Genomic DNA, 18157 nt, shown 5'->3' with positions numbered 1-18157 from the left:
GTTTGTGATCCCTTGCAGACAATGAAGAGTGGCTGCCTGGAGCTAAGCATGTGGTGTTGCCTCAGAACAGGGCTGATTTAATTCTTCCACACGAGGACTTAACCTTTGACCCCAATAACCCAGTGTTGAAATGATTGGAGCTTATCGGCAGCCATTAGGCTAACTAACTGTAGCACACCATAAAGGAGGTGTGATTGTGAAGCAATGTGATTTTTCCTTTTTTTTTCTTAACAAGCACTTCTGCATCTGAATGAGGGTGACCACATAAAATATTCGCCAGTATCTGGCCCCATGGACACTTAGTAAAATGCTAAATGACTGAATGTCTAAGTAAATGAGATCTCACAGTAACTTTGTTGCCTGAATATTCCATTGCTTTAAAAGTCCCATGTGTGAAAAAAATTCACCAGGCTCTACTTATTTATTGGTCTATAGATAGACTTTCTAGGCAATTACAAAGGGGAATTTCAAAAGAATTTTGAACATCATTCAAGGAAGACAGAGTGACTACTTTTTAAGGACTCATTAGAATTTTGTATTTTTGATAATAAACTATGGTGTGTGTGTATGTTTGTGTGTGTGTTAAAGAGAGAGAGAGAGAGAGAGAGAGAGAGAGAGAGAGAGAGAGAGAGAGAGAGAGTGTCACATGAATAGTCTACTTAATTTCAGTCCCTTTCAACATCCTAAAGGCATTGACTTCAAGCTGTAATAATTTTGTTTAATTTAGTGTGAACATAAAGGGAAAAATTCAGTGCATACAATCCAATTACAATGTCATTACCAAATGGAGTTGAACTTATTAGAGTTTCCCTATGTATATGCTGATATTATTGACATAATTATTATTATTTTAAAAAAATATATTTTATTTTGTACAGAGAGGAAGGGAGAGAGATAGAGAGTTAGAAACATCGATGAGAGAGAGTCATCGATCAGCTGCCTCTTGCACACCCCCTACTGGGGATATGCCCGCAACCAAGGTACATGCCCTTGACCGGAATCGAACCCGGGACCCTTCAGTCCCCAAGCCGACGCTCTATCCATTGAGCCAAACCGGTCTCAGCTATTGACACAATTATTGATGAAGTATTACTTTTAAAACATTTTAGTTTAAGAAATTTATCACAACTTTTGGTAAAGAAAGCTTTTCCCCCTTCAGGAGAATATTCTTGTATTTAGTTAATTCCTTGTTGTTTCTAACATTGGTATTAAAAGAAGCTAATAAAATTCCAAGATTTTAAAATCATGTATTGGAAAGTATATATAATGAAAAGATAAGAATGTTCATTTTGATATCAGAAATGTTAGCTCTGCTTGATTTCTGAACATTTTGGCTATATTTATTTCAGAACTAGTTATGGCTATTTTATAAGGTTGAATTAGTAATTCACATGATATAATTTCATAGAGAATTTCTTCTACTCTATGACTTTGACTAGCTTTCTTGTATCTTAATAACATTAAATTTAAAACTTATGGAGAGAGTTACAGTGGAACGAGTAATTTCTGATTCTCATCCTCCAGTCTCCTGTTCGGTATCTGGTTTTGGTATCTGGCGTGTCTTTCTAGAACTATTTCATGCCATCACAACTATGTCAAAAAATACATTTGTTTTTTAAAAAAATGCATGAATGCTAGTATATTGTACATACTCTTCTGTATTTGTTATTTTCTTTGTTTTATTTAGTCTATCTTTGGAGAGCCTTGCATATTAGTACCCAGTAGTCCTGCAAAATAGTCTTCTTTATTCATTTAACCTGTCCACTGTTGATGAGAATTTTGATTTTTAATAACATCTTACTGCAATAACAAACTATACTATAATGACTATTCTTATATCTACATTAGTTTTTGCAGGCATGCCCATAAGATCCTTGAAGTGGGATTGGTAGGTCAAAGGCTGTATGTTTGAGAGCTTCTTTGTATTAACATTTCTGTAAATATTGCTTATTTTTTTATTGGTTTGTTGCTCTTTTTCTTAATGATTTGTATTGGGTGTGGTCCTTTTTCATTGATTTGTAGATGCTTTCTAGATATTAGTTTAGGGGCATGACTTTTAGTCTGTGTGGTTATTGCTCTTTTTGCAGTTTGCTTTTTTTGTCTTATCACTTTACTCATAATGGTTTTCTTTTTTGTAAATCATATAGAATTAATTAATTTTGCCAGAACTTTTATCACGTGTGTGTGGCTTTTGGATTTTGACTATACTCATATAGGTCTTTCTGAGATTATATAAAAATTCTAATTTTTCTGGTACTTTTATTGTGTCTAAGCTTTTAATTCCTCTGCAATTAATTTTGCTGTAAATACTAGGGGAGAAATTCTTACTCTTTCCCCGCATGTGTTTAATTAATTTTCTCAAGACATTTATTAAATAATCTATTTTCCCCCAGGCATAGTAGGCATCTTTACTAAATTTTTATTTAACCTACTCAACTGTATTATCTATGTATTAATGTACCACATATCACTACTTTAATTCTTAACTCTACGATATGTTTTTGTTTCTTCATGACTCTTTCAGACTTTTATTGGAATTTTCCGTGTTTTTACTTTAAATATGTTTTGTTATACACATTTAACCTTTAGTTAAGAAACTGTTCATTGCAGCTGCGGAAAAATGGTGAAAAGTTGGAGGAACTCCTCTCCGAAAGAGCTGTGCAGTTTCGGGCCATCCAACGCCGGCTGTTAACGAGGTTCAAGGACAAAACGCCCGCCCCGCTCCAGCACCTGGACACCCTGCTGGACGGCACCCACCAGCAGGCAAGTACAACGCCAGGGGTAGTTCCTTCACCACGTTCTGTTGACTTTGAAAATCAGGTGTGTTTTTTCAGAGTTAGCTGCCCTAGAGGAAAGAAAAATAGCTGCTAAGTAAACCTCAATAACTGTGCTGACAATACGTTTGCTGCTGGAAATCCTCACGGTTATTTGAAAAGTCTGTAACAGCCGAAGGGCACTCAGGGAAAAACACTGGGCTTTTTTCCCCTACGACGGGGTAAGCACTCACCCACCGTGCTGTGACAGAGATTATGCTCCACAGGGTACGTGAGGTGCGGGGCTCATGGCTCGCCACAGACAGACACGAATGCTTCCCGTGCAGGAGCGGTTAAGTGGCTCCTCGCAGGCCTGATGGGTCTCTGGTCCACACTTCTCTCTTCCGTGCACTTTTTGTTTGGTTTATTTTTCATTGTTTTCTTTCCCCTCCTCTTTGTTGTCTTGTCTCTCTCCTTCTCAGGCCTCCTGCTATGCCTACCGCCCTTGGCCTGCACACTGGCCGGGTCTCGTCTGTAATGAGGCTGGGTCTTCTTGTGGGCACAGTGGCAGAGGGGTGTAACTCCAAGTACTGGGTTTTTACGTTTTCTGCTTAGCCAGGGCATTGGGTTTTTCCATGACAGGTGCTGTTACAGAAAAGATGATCAAGACCAGGGGTTTTACTTGAATCTGTATTTTTAATCCTCCATTCTGTCTAGATGAAAAAAGAGAATGAACAAGTTTTCAAAAGGAAAATATGAATACTATAAGAAAATATGAGTTAGTTTCAATATAATTCACAATTCAATTTTATCATAAATATTCACATTGTTATAAGTAGATATTGTTCTCTATTTTAATTATTTTTAGTAAAATTTTAATGACATAGTTAAATCATGAACATAATTTCCCAATGAAAATTACAAGATCATCCATAAGGCTAAGTTCTCCAGCTTGATTCTTTATCAAGTTTTCAGAAATATAATAACATTCCCTAACCCTTGAACTTAGGTGTTCTATACTTTTGAATGAGAGAACCTTTTGTTGTATTAGAATCTTATTCATTTATAATCAGTTGTGGTCTATGGACTTTAAGATTCATTAGTTTTGCCAAGAAATGCTCAAAGCAAGCAGAGGATTTGTGTTGTGTGCAGTATTTGTGTTGTAGTAAGGTTGCCTGGCTACACACTGACATGCTCAGTCCGGCCAGTTGTTTGGAGAAGGACTTGCTGTCCAGTCTCCTTGTACACCATCCCCTCAGCCCTGGCCCGGGTGGACTCACGGGACCCATGTTTGATCTCATGCTCTGTGGTGACCATCTTGAAACCCCTAATGCAAATCAAACAAGAGGCCCCATATTCCCATGTTGCTCTGAACACCACTGTAATGGAGGTGGCCCAGGCGGTCAGGATACTCATTTGTGATAAATAGAACAAGAAAACTGCGAGTTCCAATACGCGACAGAGTTCAAAGACAGAACAGAGTTTTAAGACAAAATGGCTTTATTACCACTGCCTCCAAACCACCTGCAAATCTCCCCCAAATGAAGAAACAGAAGTGCAGTGGGCATCTGTGAGAGCTCCTCTGGACAGCTCTGGGCTTCTTTCTGGGAAAGGCATCCTGGCTGAGTGACCCTGGATGACGGGGTTAGCTCACTTAGGAGTGCTTGTTCTGCATTAGTTGTCTCTAGGCACGTTGTGGGTTGCAGCCTCTCTTTAGACTTCCAACAGGTGGTCACTGGTATAAAAATCCCCCATCAATGGTTATGAGTTTAGGTGCATAAGGGGGTCAGTCAAGCACTTTTCTCCTGCTTTTAACCGTAAGGCATTTCCTACAGCCCGTGTCTTTGATTGGACAGTGACCGAAACCCACATGCGCACATTATTGTTCTACTCTTTCTAGCACGCCAGTCTGTAGTCAGCCTGCTGCCACCTCACGCTCATGGGGCACCTGCCAGGCTGCTCTCCCTGGCCACCAGCTCTGAGCTGAAGGACCAGGGCTCTTGCTCTGGGAAAAGCATCTTGGGATTCTGACACAGGAAGGGCCTAGCTTCTCTGAGTGAGAACTTTTCAGTTGCTCATCATAATTTCAAGAATTTATTCTAAAATTTTTGGGAAAAGGGCTTTCTTTTTGAAAGACCTTTCGCTTTCTATCGATAGGTTTAGAGGTATAATGTTAAATGAAAGTAAGCATGTCGAGAATTTTTTTTCTTCTTTTTAGCAGTGAGACACCTAAATGTCATCATTTGTATAATTGGAATTACTGCCCTGTCAACCATCTGAATATGATTGGAAGAACCTAAGAAAGGAAGTAAGGCAGGGGTGGGAAATGCCCATCTGGCCTGCCAAGGCGTTAGGGGTGAGTTCATTGAATGTCTGACAAACACATCAGGCTGCTTTTTAAGTTAATAATTTTGTATGGCCCTTGAATGATGTTATAAATATCCAAATGGCCTTTGGCAGACAAAAGGTTCCCCACCCCTGAAGTAAGGGAAGAGAAGAGAAGAGAAGAGAAGAGAAATTCATATTTATTGAGTATCTGTTGAGTCTTAGGTCAGTTTTATTTGTTACTTTACTTAATTCAGTCATTTTGTGAGGGTGGCATTATTGCTTCCATTTTATGGATGAAGAACTTGAGGCTCTGAGCAGAGCTAAACAACCTGCCCAATGTCACAAATTCCAAAGGCCCTACTTTACTAACTCATGCGGCATTTTTACAGTATTTTAATCATTTCCAGGTGGAACATAGACATCCTAGGTTTTCTTTAGCAAAATTACAGGATTAAAGAAAAAGAAGTTTCATGCAAACCCTTTGTGCATATGCATAGCATATATTTATGATCATCCACTCAGCATTCATTGCAAATACCCTATTGGACAGGTAACAAAATCTGGAGTGTTCCCCAAAGTATATATTATGTCTGAAACCTGGGTATCAGGGGAAGAGGCGACTTTGTTAATGTGCTGACTTTTACTGAAGTTCAGTTTTCTTTGCCGTCCAGGGCTAATGCTTATTGCATTTGGCAGAAAAGCATTGGAAAATAAGTTCTCTTCACGTTATAAAAATTTCACGTACATTTGTTAGTCAAAGCAGGACTGATGGGTTGAACTGAATGAGGGGAAACTTAGACTTACCGTCTGGCTTGGCTTGTGCTGTGATGCTCCCGTGTGTACCGAGATCTCTGCTCCCCATGTGAACACTGGCCCTCTGTTGTAGCAGGGGGAAATGTTTACTAATCTGAGCGTTTAATTGTGTCAGATGACATATGTGTGATGTAATGACTGATAGTCATTAATGGCCTAGAGAAGCACTTGGCTGATTTCTTGTGGAAAACAGGGGCTGTATTAGGCCTAATTTTAAACAGAGATCCCGTGGTTTGGTTTTGCTATTTGTTACTTTTTCTGTGCTTGAAACTTCCTCCCACTCTATTTATTTGTGTGGAATTGATATGTAAAAGTCATTTTCAGTCACACAGAAGTCAGAGCTTTTGGGCCCATGACTTTTCAAATGAGCATGATGTTGGCCGATCACACAAAGGGATGTGTGACGAAGGGATGTGTGCGGGCCTTCAGAGGCCCACATTCCTCCGGCCATGGCAAGGAAAACACTGCTAATAGACTGAGAGGGGAGGCTCTGGGATGTGGTGATGGGGCTGCATTTGTTTTTCTTGTACCCACTTACGAGCTAAAAAGAAATGTTTCTTGGAAGGAGAGAATAAACAGGTCTGAAGGGGGCACAGGAATTTCAGTCACATGTTTGGGATGAAGGGAAGAGGTACGTTTACAAAAGGATGGGATGGCAGAAGGAAAAGAGGGATGGTTAAGAAAAAACAAGGAAGTTTGTATATCTTTATCCCTTATTTCTACTCTTGGAAAATAGTTCACAAAGTTGTTTATTTATAGTATTAACCACTTTGGCAAGAAATTAGAAACCAGCTATTCGAGTTGGAAAATGATTAAGTTATTGTAGTTCTACTATTTGAAATGATATCATTTCATGTCATTATTTAAAAAACTGGAATAATAGAAAACATTTGTAGTAGTTGAAGAAAGCAGGTTAATATATGGTAAATAAATAATGAAATGGATGTACCTATAATAGGTAGATGTGCAAAGATTTGGAAGAAATAAAAAAAGTTGAAAATGGTATACATTTGTTTTAGATGACTTTATATTTTTAAACCATCTCTCTTAATATTATGATCATAATTTGATAAGCATGAAAATAATTTTCCCCCACAATTTATGAATATACCTAATGCTACTGAACTATACACTTGAAAATAGTTAAGATGTTAAATTTTATAGTCTTTGGGTTTTGCTACAGTTAAAAGAAATAAACACTTTTTGAAAAATGGGATATAGCCCAGCTGGTGTGGCTCAGTGGTTGAATGTCGACTGATGGAACCAGGAGGTAAGGGTTCAATTTCCTGTCAGGGCTCATGCCTGGGGTGCAGGCTCAATCTTCAGTAGGGAGTGTGCATGAGGTAGCCAATCAATGATTCTCATCATTAATGTTTTTATCTCTCTTTCCCTCTCTGAAATTAATAAAAATATATTTTAGAAAAGTAAAAGAAAAAGAAAAATGGGAAAGGGTCCTCAACTCTTAGTTTTCATTGGTATTTTTGGAGGGAAATATTTCCTCTCTCTTATGTATACCTTAGAAGCTAATTTCTCTAAGTTTCTGAATGCGTGGAATTTTGGGTTATTATTCCATACTATAATAGTAGCCCTGCGCATGAATCTGTGCACCAGTAGCTCGCTGCCGCCCTCTAGTAGCTCTCCACCCACTGCCGCCCTGCTCTCCTGTAGCTCCCTCCTCCTCACTTCCCCATAGCTTGCTGCCCTGACCCCTCCTGTAGCTCTCTGCTACCCACTTGTAGCGTGCTGTCCCATCCTCCTGCTGATCCATGATCCGGTTGTTAGGCTGTCACCTTACACTTCACGGTGTAATGACCATTTGCATATTACATATTTATTATATAGCTATGAGTTAGTTTATTCAAAAGAGAGCAATTAGATACCTGTACTTTGTACTTGAATGAATATAGGAATAGAGTGGGTGTTGTCTAGTTGACCCTAACCTCACTAGTCCCTTTAGGCAAATGAGAGAAGTATACAAAGTTCTTTCAAAATTATGTAAATTTTTTTTCATTCAGGTTAGAGTGCAACCTAGAATATTATCTCCAAAGTGTGTATGTTACTAGTACTAGTACATCACTGATGTATTCAGTATATATTAGTGTGTGTGGCTATATATTCTATAGAAGTAAATGCTTCAAGTATTAGCCATATATTATATATAATTTTTAGTTTTCTAGTAGCCACATTAAAAAAGTAAAATAAAACAAGTGAAATTAACGTTACCATTTCAACTTGTAATCCAATAAAAATGATTGAGATATTTATATTTTTTCATCGTAAGTCTTGAAAACATGGTTTATTTTATACTTGCAACACATTTCAAGTGCTAAATACCCACCTGTGGCCAGTGGTTACCCTAGTGGACATTGAGCTCTTGCTACAGATAGTTGTCAACTCACAATTTATATTGTTTCTTATAATGCCTCTTTTCTTGATTTTTAATTTCCTTTAGTCCTTTTCAATTCTTGTTTATGATAAGACTATCATTGGCCCAATGGGTTTCACTCACTGGATGTGAATAGCAAGCAGTGAGAAGTACTCTTCTATGGTTAGGGGACTACCAGAAGCCTTTCCTTACATAAACCATGTATTCAGCTATTAAAAAAAACCCTCGAAAAGGTATGCTTTCCCTTTCAGGAGTACACCTGTGCCTTTCCCTGTCATCTCTTCTTCCCTCCAAGCACATTATCTTTGCTTTTCTCTCTCAAAGTTCCCTTTTCGGCCTCCGTAACTTGTTTCCTGAGCCCATGCAGCCCAGTTATCTCCCTTCTACTACATCTGTAACTTCCTGATAAGCCTTCTCTTATAGTTTGGAAAAGAAGAAAAACACACATCAAATTTGTGTCTACAGATTTGGGTCCTTGTTTCAGCTCTTCCTGGCTCCTTGACTTGGGGCATGCTGCTAACCCCTCTGAGCCTTGCTGCTTTAATTTCATCCTTGGACTCTTAGAATCTGTCTGAGAAGCATCCAACATGGTGCTTATCTTCTGGTAACATTCTCCATAAATATTTATTGTATCTGCATAATAGTTAGGGCAAGGGACTGAGACTTTCTGGTGGGTCAGCATTTCAGGAACAAATGGAGCCTTCGGGGTCCTCTAATGTCAGCCCTAGACTGGGGTGTGGCTGCTGACCCGTCACCATTGTTCGGTGGACTTCAATGATTGGGATCTAAGTTACTGGGCTTTGTGAGACTGAATTAGTTTTCAAACAAAATCTGTAAGTGCAAAGTATTATAACACCGGAGTTATGCTTCCCTGGGTTGAAGTATGTAGCACTAATTGACATTAATGGGTGTTGTACATAAATCAAAGGGAGAACAGACCTATTAGTGTATTAAAAAAAAATTCTACTTTAATATCCATCTGGTATGCTTTACTTCCCTCAGGCATGCATTTTTAAAAATAAATTAAATGCATATTTCTTTTATCTGCATGTTCTTTAGTCAGTATTTAAGTTTTCTGCTTGCTAGTGTTAGTTTGAACAATTCCCTAGGTTGTAAACTCAACGCTAGGATTTCGCTTTGGTGAGTTTATCAGATTCAGAAGTTTGATCACCTGTCTGATAGGAAGTATTCTAAGCCAAAGTAATCAGGGGTATGCTCCAGTGGGACAATTTCCTTCTATTTGTTGTTTGATCTTTAAAAAAAAAAATTAGTCTTTTGAGATACACTCAGAAGCAAGATGTGTCTAATATTACAATAAAGCTATTTATGGGCCCATTATAAGGAAATGCAAATCTTATCTTTTTGTGCCAGTGATGAGAGAAAAATATATAAGTGGACTCCAATTATCTGTAATTGTATAAAGTCTTCTTTCATGTATGTTATCTGTCTTCCTGTTTAATCCCATCTGGCACACTTATGCCTTTTGTATTAGTTTTCTGTAAATGGAGTTCTGAATGGTTTGAATTGTGAATTAACAATGATCACAATCCTCACATCCCTCCTTTCTACGTTCCTTCCTCCCCCTTCCTCTCTCTTTAAATAAAGGGAAAGGGAGCCAGTTTCCTAGAGAGACCTAGGAGGATTAAAAGAAGGAATGTAGTCTTTATAAGAGTATCTGTGAACAGTTGAGCAGCTTTATCAGTCCTGCTATGTGTTTCAATAGAGGGCTGGCAGTACGCTGAGTGCTGTTTGAATAAGGATAAATTGAGGTGGTATCTCTTTAAAAAGATATTTTTGTGAGACTCAACTGTATATCCAGGGAGAAGGTCATAGTAGGTAAACACAATTAAATTAAATTAAAAGAAATGAGCATTGGAATTTAAATCGATTTAAATATATTGTCACTCTACTTGGGAATTGTTAATAGAATTTTGTGCAGTAAAATCAGCAGGTTTTCCATGATGGCTCACACTCTATTTTTAAGTTTCCTTTTACATGATTTTCAAATCTCTTATAGCAGAATATTAGATTTCAGGGAAATCCAACCTCCCCTCCCACCCAAACACTGATTCTCTACCACCCTCTCCCCCCATCCGGGACTGGCTTCTGGCCAACACGTAATATTTTTGTTAAGTTGACTCACCAGTTAGAATGATGGGCTCAGAGGTCATATATGTTTGGAGATGTGTTTCCCATGGAAGAGATAGATTTTCACTGGGTCCTTTTCTTTTACCCCACCGTGGTGACTCAGAGTAGAGGTGTGTAAGAGGATCAGCCCTTGTGAAACTGAGGCCATGAATTCAAGAAAGCCCATAGATCCTGGTCTTTACGATCTAACAAGTCCACTGCTTGTCTGACACATCAGATAAGACTAACCTTGTCCATGTAATTATCTGTGCTTTTTCTTTGTTTTTGTGCTGCCCCATTCCCAAACCTTCAGAAGACCCCTCTTGGCTCACTCTGGCATTCAAACATTTCTGAAGACTTCAACTCACCTCCTTCTAATCTTAACCCCTACTTCTGCCAAACCTGTGTGCCAGGCGAGCTAGCCTATCCTAAAAAATCTCTATTAATGGATACTTGCATACTGCAAAATTCACCCACTGTAAATGTACCACTTACTGATTTTTAATAAACTTAGAGTTGTGCAGCCATCATCACAATTGAATTTTCGAACATTACTGTTCCCTCCAGAGCTCCCTCATGTCCATTTACACTTACTCCCCTCTCACCCTGAACACCAAGAGACTACTAATAGTCTACTTTCTGTCTCTTTAATTTGGCCTTTTCTGACATTTTATGTAAATAGAATTATACAATAAGTAGTTTTTTGGATCTGGGTCCTTTTACCAAACATAACATTCTTGAAGGTTAGCCGTGTTGTATTGTGTGTCAGGGGCTTACTCCTTTTTATTGCGGAGTGGAATTCCATTGTGTGGGCACACCACGACTGTTTTTATCAGTTGATAGGCATTTGGGTTGTTTCCCATTTAGACCAATAAGTAAACAGTGCTGTTATGAATATTCATGTAATGTCTTTCTGTGGACATAAGGTTTGTTTTCTCTTGGTAGATTCTTAGGAGTGGAATTTCAGGGTCATATAGTAAATGTATGGTGAACTTTTTATGAAACTGACCAACTGTTTTTCTCAGTGTGGTATCATTTGATATTCCAACCAGCAATCTATGCGTGTTCCAGTTTCTCCAGCAGTTTCATCACCATCACTTGTAATTGTCTGTTTGTGTTTTTTTAAATATGCTTTTATTGGTTTTTTTTTTTTTTTAGAGAGAGAGAAGGGAGAGGGGAAACATTGATGAGAGAAAAATATTGATCAACTGCTTCCTGTGCACCCTCTACTGGGGATTGAGCCTGAAACACAGGCATGTGCCTTGACCGGGAATTGAACCAGTGACCTTTCAGTGCATGGGACATGCTAAACCAACTGAGCCTGACCAGCCAGGGCTTGTCTGTTTTTTTAATTGTCGCCATTCTGTTGTCTCACTCTGGATATCTCATTATGATTTCAGTGCATTTTTCCTGATGACTAATGATGTTGAACATCTTTTTATTTGCTTGTTAGACTATTCTCTTTTGATCAAAATTACCCTGTGCATTTCTTTTATCATGCCTTTGCATATGTTAGTCTCACTACTTGAACCTCGCCCTTCCCCACCAACCTCAACTCCTCTTCCTTTCTGGAAGCTTCCTCCAAAGTCTGTCTCCTTTTTGAAGCCTTTCCCTCATTCATCTTGCCTTTCCCAGTCATCTGTAACTGCTTTAAACATCCAGAGCATGGTGATTAAGGCTGTGTTGTGACATTTATATTCCACCTGACATTATAGTTACTTGACTACGTGTCTCTTTTCTCCTGGTGACCTGTCAGCTCTTGGATGACTAGCAACTGGAACTGTTTCTTTGCTCGCCCATCAGTGCCCATCAGTGCATGAAACAGTAAAATACTGGGCAAGTACTTACTCCGTCCCTCTCCCATTGCTCTTCGTCAGTCAGCAGTCTCCTGGGGCCACTGCTCACCCCACTCCTCCTCTCACTCCCAGGAGGCAGCCATTACTGATCAGGAAGGTTGAGACCCACAGGCCCGTCTCCCATACGTCTCACCAAGCCTCTCCTGTCTTCCTCTCTCAGAGGATGAGTTTCCTTCTTATTCGTATCCCTTTTTCACTTGACCCTTTTGACCTTTCACTAGCTTCTGGAATCCTAATTTCTTAGCTATTTATTTGGCTTACATATTTTCCATCTCTTCCTTTCTCTGTTCCTTCCCTACGGCCTATAAATATGCAGAAGTTTACCCCAACGCTAGACCTGCCTCCTGTAACTTTTCCTTGTTTCTCTCTGAGATGTAATCCATACTTTCTTTCCCCCTTTCACACACATGTCTCATGAGAGCCGTCTACTTTTATTTTCTCTACTCTCTCATCTCCCATTTTATTAATCCATCCACTTTTTTTTTTTTTTTAACCTGTGATAAAAAACTACATCGGCTTAACTTTATTAACACATGTGTGAGTATGCTGTGTAGCCTGGTTAGCTGCGTGCACACTCTCGGACAGCAGATCTTGAGACGGTGTCCCATTGTATGACTGAAACTCTATACCCATTGCCTAGCAACTGCCCATATCCTACCCCTGCCTGCCCCCCTCCTGGCAAGATAAGGGAGCCACATAGATAAATAATCAGGCTCAGGATACTCCGAATTGCTTTAGACCTCGGGCAGGCTAGAGGCCACATTTGATGATGAAGCTGTTTTTTGTTTGTAATTTTTTGGTACAGCGAAGTGATTCAGGGAGTACCTTTGATATTAGCTCCATTTGCATAGTTTGAAACATCACATATTTAAAAAAAAAAAAGACTTGTGTTGGCACATTTTTAACTTAGAAAAGAAGATAAAAATATGTAGGAGGTTAAATTTGGATTGTGCACATGCAGAAGCAGACCACAGAGGAATGTAAGATTTTTTTTTTTTTTGGCCTTATGTACTCCGAGTATAATGCAGGCCCTATGTATACATAAGGGAATAATTAAACACAGAAATGCAGCCTACTTGTTGGCCAGAAAGGATGCCTGGAACATGTGGATAAGCTTGGATATTTGTCTAATGTTAATTGGAATATTGGTTTTCAGTTGAAGATGCCAAATCTTCAGAAAAGTAATTGGATTTAGCTTCCTATTTAGCAAACTACTTCAAATCCCCGAAGTATCCCACATCCGAAACTAATTTTTCTTGATTGTATCGAGTTTAGTCATGAACAGAACAAGGGTTGACATAACTTTTTAATATTTAAAATATTTCTTGACAAGGTTTCAACACTGTTGCTTGTCCACAACCTTATTGTTGGGTTCACCAAGGACAGATGATATCTGGGTTCTGTGGAACCAGCTCTGCAGCTTTGCAAAGCCATCTCCTCAAAAGAAATCAATTTCTCCTTTTTCCCTGTACATTTCCATTGAAACCCAGATTTTGATCAGATTTCAAGAAACAGCACAAACTGGTGTATTTCTTATTGCTTTTTATATAAGCCTACATGTGTGCTTCATTTAACCCCTTTAGATTTAGCCCAGAAAATGTATCTTGTGCTGGTTCGTGAGTCTTGAAAGCATTATTCAATCTGCAAATGTTTAATGTGATGTGTCAGAATATTCGGAAATAATTAAAAAACTTATTAGAAGGAATAGGGTATTTGATTATTGAAATTCAGGGAGTAAGAGCTTCAGATTAAGGGATTGTACTAGCAAATATTTATTGAGCAACTACTATGTATAGGTTTTGTGATCAGAAGAGTTACATAAAGGTTTGATATGGCTCATAGCCTAATATTGATGATAATTATGAAGAGGGACAAATATTACCTCTTATTTTGGCCTTTTGTCATTGAGGATGATCACTTAAAGATTTGAAAAGATAAAATGGTGCTTCTTAAGAGAAATATGAGTAGATATACATAATTTTTAAATGTATTTTCAGAAGAAAGTAATTTTCATTGATGTGAACAGTGACTAATAGGAGCTATATAGCTCAACAATAGATTATTCTGATGTATTTTTTGGTGATAAGACCCATTCTTTGTCATTTTCTTCCAGGACACCAAACTTTTATAGCAGATCAGTATTGTACTTTTCAATTAATGTGGATTTTCAATCCTTTTTAAATCTGTGTCCAGGGTCGAATTCACTGCCAGACCTGACATTGTTCACTGCTGAGCCTCGCGTAGAGCCCGGAGTGGCACACAGTAGGTGCTCAATACATATTTGTTGTTGGTCCTGCCCAGGGATAGTCTGCGTTTGTTTTAGGGAGCCCCTGAAAGCGTGCCTCATGTCTGCCGAGCATTTCCTCAGGGTCCGGGGTATTATTTTACTAATGAGATATGCACTTTACAACTCGGGTGTTTAGACCTTCCATTACCATCCCACTCCTGGAGCTGAGCAGTCTCTCAGGCACAATGGCAATGGCACCAGAAACGCTGCTAATCCTCCTTGCCATGACTGTGCTTTCATGGAGCCGGTTCAGGACTCTCTGTTTTGTCACTGGAATTTTTATGATCCCTTTGTGCTTAAAAAGCAATTATCATCCTGGAACAAGAGCAAGATTCATCATCTTGCGGGTGTTAAGTTGCAAGTGTTTGAAAGGTTTATGCTGTGTATCATTTGAGGTAAATTATTTTCCACATTCCAATTAGGTTTATAGTTCTTTCTGTAAACGCACTTTTCGCGAGCCTGAGCTCCAGGTTCAGCTGAGTCCTTCATCTGTCCAGATCTTTGTTGCTAGTTTGATAGCACTCTCCTTGAGCTTGGCTTTTAGCCTTTAAACACAATTTATCTTCTGTGAAACTTAAAGCTGGTGACTGCAGTATGTGATACAGTTTAATAGGGGATGTTAGGTAATAGTTGGATGCCCAGGGCCTAGGAAGGCAGTCAGCTCATTTTTTATTGTTAACTTGTTTTTCTGAACTCCTCACAGCTGACACAAGGTGATGAGTTAAACAATGTTTTCTTTAGCCTCTGATCAAGTATTGGTGCCGATAAAATGTGTTCCAATAGTAACTGTGTGGGTGCAGAACCGGATGTTCCTACAACCCTTAGTGCCTGAGAAACCTATAGACCTGCTTCTGCTCACAGCTGTTAGGACTTCCGGCTTTGTCCTGGTGGAGATGCTGCTGGGCCCATGAATGCTGATTCACCCAGCCATTCCCTTATTACGAATTAGGTTGAGCCCAGATGGTGTGATTGTTGACCTATGACCCAGGAGTTCATGGTTCGCTTCCTGGTCAGGGCACATGCCCAGCTGCTGGCTAAATCCCCAGTAGGGGGCATGCAGGAGGCAGCCGATTGATGATTTTCTCTCATCATTGAAATTTCTCTCTCTCTCTCCCTCTCTGAAATCAATGAAAATATATTTAAGATGTTTTAAAAAATTAGGTTGAGTTAAATTTTTGTTTTGAACTTTTTTTCTTAAATCACATATTCTTGTAGACTTCCATAGCATGGAAATCCATTGGCTGGATCAGAACACCATTAGCAGGTCAAAGTAGAGGAATATATATATATATATTACTGATTTTTTACAGAGAGGAAGGGAGAGGGATAGAGAGCTAGAAACATCAATGAGAGAGAAACATCGATCAGGTGCCTCCTTCACACCCCCACTGGGGATGTGCCTGCAACCAAGGTATATGCCCTTGACCAGAATTGAACCCTGGACCTCTCAGTCTACAGGCCAATGCTCTATCCACTGAGCCAAACCAGTTTCAGCAAGGAACATATTTAAGGCTATAATCTAAACGACCAGATTATTGCTAATTTTACGAGGTGCTAGTGCCACTGGTAGCATAGCAAATGCAAGGGAAATCTCTACTCCCTGATGACACCTTCACTAGTAAGGACGTCACCATCAGGGCACCTTACAGTGGATCACCCCAAAATGTGCCTACGCAGTCCTGTTCTAGACCACCCAGCTCCACTGCAGACAGCAAAGAGCTGCATATAAACCAACACAGCGTACTGGCATGAGCAGCGAAAGACAGGGCTGGCCATCGGCCCCTTACTTATGGCGAGGTAAACACCAACCCAAACAAAACACAGCTTTTCTGAACTGATGAGCAGGAGGCAGTACCTGAATGGCCCCACAGTCTTATCTTATTTGGAGATTTAGGTCAGCTAGCAATTTCTCTGACTGCTTCAGGCCTGCTGATAACTCCATTTGCTGGGAGAGATCAGAATGGAAGGAGAAAGGACCCCAAACAGGATAAGTGATGATGGATTTTTGGTTGGGTTATACAGCGAAATGAGCTTAAGTGATATGCACAGAGAACATTTTTACAAACGTCTTTCAAAAACAGTCATACATGCTTTCATTTTATGTACCCTTTAAAATAATGAAGAATTTGCCGAAACCAGTTTGGCTCAGTGGTAGAGCGTTGGTTTGCGGACTGAAGGGTCCCGGGTTCGATTCCGGTCAAGGGCATGTACATTGGTTGCGGGCACATATATTTAAAAAAATAAAATAATGAAGAATTATATTAAATACCGTTATGGTAGAAATTTTGCATTAAAATAGAAAAACATTAAAAAAAAAACCACACCCATCATTCCCTGTGAGCATTTCTCTTCCAATTTTTCTCAGAGTGCATTATTGTAAAAATTGTCATCCTTGTAGAAAAGGATGCTTATAGTCCTATTTTTCCTCTTAATTTCATCTCAGGGATATTTCCTATGGCATTACCTATATTATTATAACATCACATTTAATGCTACATAAGATGGCTATGCCAAAGTTACTTTAACCAATTTTCTGGTGTTGAATAGATGGGCTGCTTTGATGTCCTGATTTCTAGGAATAATGCTGCAGTGACATCTTTGGAGGTAAAGTTCAGTACGTTCATAACCGTTTGCTCAGGATACATTTGCACACGTGGAAGTGATGGGCGGGTTTCCGTGGATCTGTAAGGGCTCCTGATACCTGGTTCCCTTCAGAAAGGTGGTATCAGCTGACCCCTTCCAGCAGCATTCGAGAAAGTCCGCTTCCAGCATTTCTGTCAGCACTGGGAATTATCATTAAAACACACAAAAAATCTTTGCCAGTTTTATAGGTAAAAATGGTGTCTTCTGGCTCTAGTGTGAGTTTATAGTGTGGCCATGGCCCTGAAAGCTGTCAGATTTTGGGATGAGTTAGTCCCTCTGAGCTCCAATGTTATATGTGCCAATTACAGAACTTCTGCCCAGCTGGGGTGGCTCAGTGGTTGAGTATTGACCTGGTTAGGGCACGTGCCCGGGCTGCAGCTTGATCCCCAGTTGGGGGCATGCAGGAGGCAGCTGATCAATGATTCTCTTCATTGATGCTTCTATCTCTCTCTCTCTCCCTCTCCCTTCCTCTCTGAAATCAATAAAAAAATACATATTTTTTAAAAAAGTACAGAACTCCCACTAAATGCCCAGTTTCTCCGTGGTCTTATCCAGTTTGCCTCTGGGCCTGGTAGTGCACCAGCTCTTAAACACGCTTTCTGAACCCACGGGCTGCGGGCAAACTGTCGTTCGCAGCTTGTATTGCTAATAGGTGTCTTCCTGCCTTTGGCTCCGACGCTCAGCACTTCATAATGGAACATTTTACAAAGCACAGTTTCCCTTTAGATGGAGGCTCCAAGTCCATTTCCTTTTGGAGTTTGCCTTGGACTTTGTCTCCGTTCCTTTCACCCCGAGTCGTCCACCCCCACAGCCACTGGCTTCCGCCTCGGGCTTCAGGGAGCCCCGGGCCGTCAGGGTGAAGGGTGGGAGGTCAGAACGTCATCCGGAGCGCCTCGGTTTTATTCTTCCTACGTATTGGGTTTCACTGTCGATTTCATTTTTTTTTTTAAAGTGTGAAAGTGAT

General features: G+C 39.7%; 1 protein-coding gene across 6 annotated transcripts in view; it reads left to right on the top strand.

The window, feature by feature from the left end:
• BBS9 (Bardet-Biedl syndrome 9) overlaps nt 1-18157 on the top strand; it is a 287972-nt gene that overhangs the window by 151218 nt on the left and 118597 nt on the right. For all 6 annotated transcript variants that reach the window (XM_045578647.1, XM_045578645.1, XM_045578646.1 and 3 more), the window contains one exon: nt 2611-2763. In XM_045578647.1, coding sequence (XP_045434603.1) covers nt 2611-2763 — 153 coding nt within the window. The remainder of the gene's footprint in view (nt 1-2610; nt 2764-18157) is intronic.

This window comes from Pipistrellus kuhlii, unplaced genomic scaffold, assembly GCF_014108245.1.
Source record: "Pipistrellus kuhlii isolate mPipKuh1 unplaced genomic scaffold, mPipKuh1.p scaffold_m20_p_10, whole genome shotgun sequence".
Classification (NCBI taxonomy): domain Eukaryota; kingdom Metazoa; phylum Chordata; class Mammalia; order Chiroptera; family Vespertilionidae; genus Pipistrellus; species Pipistrellus kuhlii.
This window is presented reverse-complemented; position numbering and strand designations above follow the sequence as displayed.